Source organism: Bombus bifarius, unplaced genomic scaffold, assembly GCF_011952205.1.
Source record: "Bombus bifarius isolate JDL3187 unplaced genomic scaffold, Bbif_JDL3187 scf7180000010252, whole genome shotgun sequence".
NCBI classification, from domain to species: Eukaryota; Metazoa; Arthropoda; class Insecta; order Hymenoptera; family Apidae; genus Bombus; species Bombus bifarius.
The window spans coordinates 1,267,619-1,273,618 of NW_022885576.1; the positions used below are offsets into that span (position 1 = coordinate 1,267,619).

The 6,000-nt window shown below is 33.8% G+C and overlaps 1 protein-coding gene across 1 annotated transcript in view; it reads left to right on the forward strand.

Annotated features, from left to right (window-relative positions):
- Positions 1–4,533, forward strand: part of LOC117216145 (GRAM domain-containing protein 2B-like) — an 81,516-nt gene extending 76,983 nt beyond the window's left edge. The window contains 6 exon segments of the mRNA XM_033462660.1: positions 730–797; positions 800–882; positions 1,849–2,194; positions 2,197–2,371; positions 3,061–3,331; positions 3,776–4,533. Coding sequence (XP_033318551.1) covers positions 730–797; positions 800–882; positions 1,849–2,194; positions 2,197–2,371; positions 3,061–3,331; positions 3,776–3,889 — 1,057 coding nt within the window. The 3' untranslated portion in view covers positions 3,890–4,533.
- Positions 4,534–6,000: the final 1,467 nt, after the last annotated feature.

Genomic DNA, 6,000 nt, shown 5'->3' on the forward strand with positions numbered 1-6,000 from the left:
GCTCCACGGTAGTGTTTTGAACTTAAATGCGTAATAATCGATATAATATGTTAACAATAATTAAACACATGTTTTTACACATCATTGATCTTTGTGTTGCACGCAAAAAGACATGTAGACTTTACACAAACTATCATAAAAACAGACTGTAGACTTTAAGCTCTTACGTTATATTTAAAGCTGCAAAAATGCACAGACTGCATACAATATACAAAAATATATAAAATATCTAAAGTATAGTACACTATGTAGGTAACACCGCTGAAGTGGAGTGTACGTTCAAGTATTAAGTTCCCACTTAGATATTATTCCTCTAGTGCTATATGCAAGAATATAAAATTGCACATAAAAATCTTCAGTTTGATTACGAGTTACTGATTTAAACGCAAAAAGTAGATAAAATACTACTCTAACGTTTCGGTATCAAATTTTAGGTGTATTTATCATGTCACGTGTTAATCAAATATATCGTCTATAAATCACTGATCTGTTTATCAGACTACATCAAAACTGTACTTTTCGCTATATAGAAGATTTTAAGATCTAGAAGATGTAGAAAGTTCAGTTTTTTATTAGGATCAAAGATAACTGATTATTCGTATCTTTCAGAAAAGAGTTACCATCTGTTTATTCTTATTTATGAGCATTTACTTTATCGTGTCCACACTGATTTGTTAGATTAATTAATTTATTCTGTAATTAACAAATTTCTATCTCTTTTTTTTTCAGTCATCTTTCCAAACCGCTCAGTAGAAGTACACCATCAATGGCAGCTGGTGGTGTTGTGCAGACTCCAGGAAGGTTAGTAGATCTTCGTCCACATCGTCGCCAACGACTACCAGCAGCGCGAGACAGAAGAAATTCCACAGGCATTTCTCTCAGGTAATTCATAAGAGTTTCGCTCATTCTCATTGATGTCTCACATACACGACGCTACTTTCTTGAACTAGAACACCGTTGAACGATGAAATTTACGATATTATTTTTTATCTATAGATCTTACGTGAATGTTTACTTTAATTTGTTGTTTACTATAAATCGACAAGGATAATCTCCCGGAATCGCAACTAAAATCTTATCGCTTTATCGATAATAAATTTATACTTTAATTTTCTTTAAGTATATAAAGGAAATAAAAATTTTCGCGTTAATTATCAAACTAATGATAAATACAGCGATAAATCCCACTTGCTTTTCATGTTTGATGCTTTGAATTGTCATTATAAAATAATTTCTGTTTCATAAACTTCATATTAATAACGAATAATAATAAATTTATTTTATATAAATCATAATGAAATAATCTCGTGAGAAAAATACGCGAAGTTGGGATTAACTATTTGGGTCAAAACTCATAATTGGCGATGAGAATCACATTTTTACTTAATTTCTTTCGCAATCGACATATTCTGATCTTCTTTTAAGAACTTGATAAATTGTTTCTCGATACGATTCCGGACGTAACATATTCGTTGCTTATTATATGCAAATCATGCTATTATATTATTTGATATAAAAGCTGGAAATTCTTGGAAGGTTTTGTAGTTACGAGACGTAGCGTACGACGCTTAGCCATTTTCATGCCTTACTCTCAATATAAAACTTGACCCAGATCGGTAATCCATTTCGAAATTCCACGCCTATCGATCGATCTACATCTATCAGCAACTATACTCCAACAAGACGAATCAGTGAGGGTAAACAAAACGTAAATGCCGAGACTACAGCTATTTGCGCCAACTAGTGACATTCGTGTATCACCATAATCGCGTTTTGTTTACCTTTCCTGACTTCTCGTTGGGTAGAGTATGTATAGAAAATCTAATCTCGATCTACTATTCGATTCAGGTTGCTGCGGACGAACGGGTATTAAACTACTACAGTTGCGCGCTGGTAGGCGACATCTTGTTGCAAGGACACCTGTACATTACACCAAATTATTTCGCGTTCTATAGTAACGTGTTCGGCTATGTAACGAAGCTTTTGATACCTACAGTTTCCGTGTTGAAGATCAGTAAAGAAAAGACAGCACGAATCATTCCAAACGCTGTGGCAATCGCCACCGAAGAGGAGAGGCATGTGTTCTGTTCCCTTCTATCCAGAGACTCGACCTTCAAGTTGATGAAACAGGTTTGGGACGCTGCGCTGGAACCACAACCGTCGCCAACGATTCTACCGTTGACCACAGAGCAGAAGCCTCACCCCCAAACGCGTTGGTTGTCGATGATTCCGAGGAGGTGAACCCGGAGGAAGATGATTCTAGCATGTCTGAAAGCGGGACAGATCTGAACTCCAGACCGCCGACCATCTGCACCGACACCGATGCTGTCCCATTGAAAATTGTTAGGCCTAGTTTGCCACCACCTACAAAGTAAATAAATGTTCTAGAAATATTCTCGTCATCTTCTTGTCTGCAGTCAGTTAGAATACCGTTTATATAATAGCTCGTGAAAGCATGCGAATCCTTGTGGAAACTTTTTATGAATATATTGTGTGTGTAATACGAAGTATTTTGAAGTAGCGTTAACATCGTAATAAGATACCACGATCATGTTTATATTGGTAAAGCTTGAAACGAATCTGAAAATGTATACGGCATTCACAAGGTATTTATTGCAAACGTAAATGCAACCACAAAGTATTTCAACGATCATTAATCAATCCATAACATTGATAAACTACAATGTTTAGTCGGCTCATCTTTAGAACTATTTATATGTCTGAAAAAAAGCACCATTTACATGTATAAGTTACGTACTAATTTTTGACTGAATACACATATATTGTCTGTATGAATCACTTTGAACTTACATATACATTTTTAGCCTGGTTTCAAATTTTACCAATATAACCATGACCGTATTGTTTTTATTACGTTTATCTTTTATTTTTTATTGTTAAATTTCATAAATCGTTCCAAGTAAACTGCTACCTGAATCATGTTAAATATATTCTATCTTATATACAATTATTAATCAAGATGTAGCTATCAGAAACTGTTTAATTATTCTCATAAGTCTTTTAATAATTACCTGCTAATTAATTTTTGTATCTGTTCAGGGTGGAACCACCATCGGTGCCGATACTTCCAGCAACGTCCAACAACTCCAACGCTGTTTTATCCTTGTTCACGGGTAGATTGAGAACTAGCACAGTGATCACCATACTGATAGTAGTCCTAGCAGCTCTATATATGTCGGCGGCTTTGATGATGATTCGCATCGACAGGTTACATACGGCGTATCTCAACCATCCGTTTGTTTCGCCGGAACGTTTCACTCAGGATCGACTTTTGCATTACCTTAATACAAACATTGATCAAATAGTAAAGGTACGATTACTTCACTATAGAAAAATGGATGAAGTTAATCCCATAAACAGATTGCGGATATATTTTTATGAATATAACTAAAATACTGGAATTTACAGTGGCTTTCGAAAGTATTTGAACACTAACCACAGGAAAATTTTATTTCATGTATACACTTGTTATGTAAAATAGCTTGAAATTTCATTAACTTTATAATGTCTGTCACTATTATTTTGATAAAATATTAATATTATGGGAGAAAATACTTTTAAAGGGAAATTTTTTTTAAAATCTGAATTGTAGGAAAGAACACATATTTAGCTTTAAAATTAAATTTACTAAGGCTATTTATCTATGTATCTATCTTGCCTGTAACTTTGACTTATCTTGTTCTTCCCCTGTAGTACCCATTCATGTAATTATCTAATGAAAAAATAGAACTGTAATAAATATTCATTATTTTAGGTACGACAGAGTCTACAGATGTTGTCGCAGCAGTTCGTGTCGATGAGCCAAAATAGAGAAACCGAGCCGAGCGTGTCCGGTGGCATGTTGGAACCGGAAGACGCTCCGAGTTAGCCCCCGACGAAGCTAAATAATTTAATGCAACCAAATAATATGAGTCCCCGTCGCCTCGCTAGCGTATGAAGCGTCTCCTATTAATTTATTATCGGCGTGCGAAAACGATCTCGATTCGATCAATTAATTAACGGTGTCGCTTCGACGGTCCTTAATAGGCAATTATTATCGTTAGACTATCTAGACTTACTTGGACAGGTTTCGGAGATAATAGGTTATTTAAAGTAAAAGAACAAAACAGACAAAAAGAAAGTAAATTATACACTGAAAATTTTTCAAACGCAGGGATCGCAACGATAGTAACGGTCCTTCTACACTTAGATTGGGAGAGCATGCGTAACTCGATTCTTAATTTTCAGTCACGCTTGCAGAATTTAAATAAGATGCTTAAAGGCTGTAACAAACGAAGTAAATATAAAATAGAAAAAATATAAGGAGCGTCGTATATACGATATACGTGTACGAGTGTGTACTAGACAATTATATGTATGACAAGATGATGCGAAATGAATTGATGAATATGGAGTAGAAGAAAAAAAGAAATATTTGAACACGCAACGCGAGCGAAGGGATTTTCGTTTTTGAAAACTAGTCACGTATTTATATATGCCCCACATACAACAAGAGTATAATGAACAAAAAAATGGAATATATATATAAATATAAATATTATAAAGAAGCTATATATATATATATATACACACATACATACATGTATATATCTATATATATGTAAATATGATGTGTATACATACATATATATGATATATATATATATCATATATATGATATATATATATTTTATATATATATATATGCACACACACATACATAGAATAATGCATATTTCGCGATTACTTGTTGATATCGTATATCTGAGATAGTTGAGGCACTACCTTTTTAATCGATACAACTGGCAAAGAATTACATTATAGAATTAACAAAGTGGTTATGCATTTCTGTCGTACCGAAAGCAAGAATAATGTATTGTATCGCTACAAGAAATACCAAGAACGAAAAAGTTTCTTAACAGACGAGCTTGTGCTGCAGTGTTCTGATCGTTCGGAATACACGCTATTTCGTCATCGAACATCGAATACTGCGCCTTTTAGACAAAAACAGTTAAAATGAAAAAGAAAAAAAAGAAAAAGAAAATAAATGAGATACTGCATTTCCCACGCACACTGGTGTTCCTACGAAAAAAAAATTGTTTCCGGTCGTTTATTCGAGATGATAACGAAAGGGTAGTTTTCTTCGTTTCTCTGTCTTTTTTTATCTTTTCCGTTTGCTTTTTTTTTACTTGACTCCTTCGAGACGATTCTTGGTATGTGAAAGTGCTCGCGAAATATTCTATTCACTTATGAACATATTTCAATATCGTTGCACATGTTCTTCTATGTGTATGTAAAATAATGCGAAGAAACGTTCGAACAAAGTGTTGTTATAATTGCGGTTAAAATATGGGATACGAGAAACGGGAGATTTGACTGTGATAGTAGGATCGAGGATCGAATTTTGTTAAAACACGACCGCGTTTAGCAGATTCGTCGTGTTCGTCCCATCGAAACAAAAATGAAATAAATAAGTAAAACTAAAGTAAACGAGAGACTGGTTATTGCGATCGGACCAAAAAAAAAAAAGAAAAAAAGAAGAATGTCGTAAACGCGGTCGTCATTGCGCGAGATCGCGTGGGATCTAAAGAGAAATGCTGTTACGTTATTTACCTGATATTTATAAAAACTAAAAAAAAATGCACGTACGATGAAGCGAAATTCAATTGAACCGTTGTTTTTCGATACGATTATCATTTATTACGATTAAATCATTGTGATTATATTTACCGATAAACGGCGTTAATTTTTAATTACTTGAACATATATTATACCTTTGCTATTGTTCGTCGTTTTATTGTCATTACGTTCGCGAAACGTATATTCTAAATTGTGAGAAAGAGAAAATGAAAAGATATAAAAATGTGGGGGTTATATTTATCTGGTGGCAATTTAGTGGGCTATCTAATTCATTGTAATTTAGTCTTTATGAGTTTCTAATTACGAATTTATAGTTTGAATCTTTTTGTGTACTTTACCTTTACGTCGATTAAATTCGCT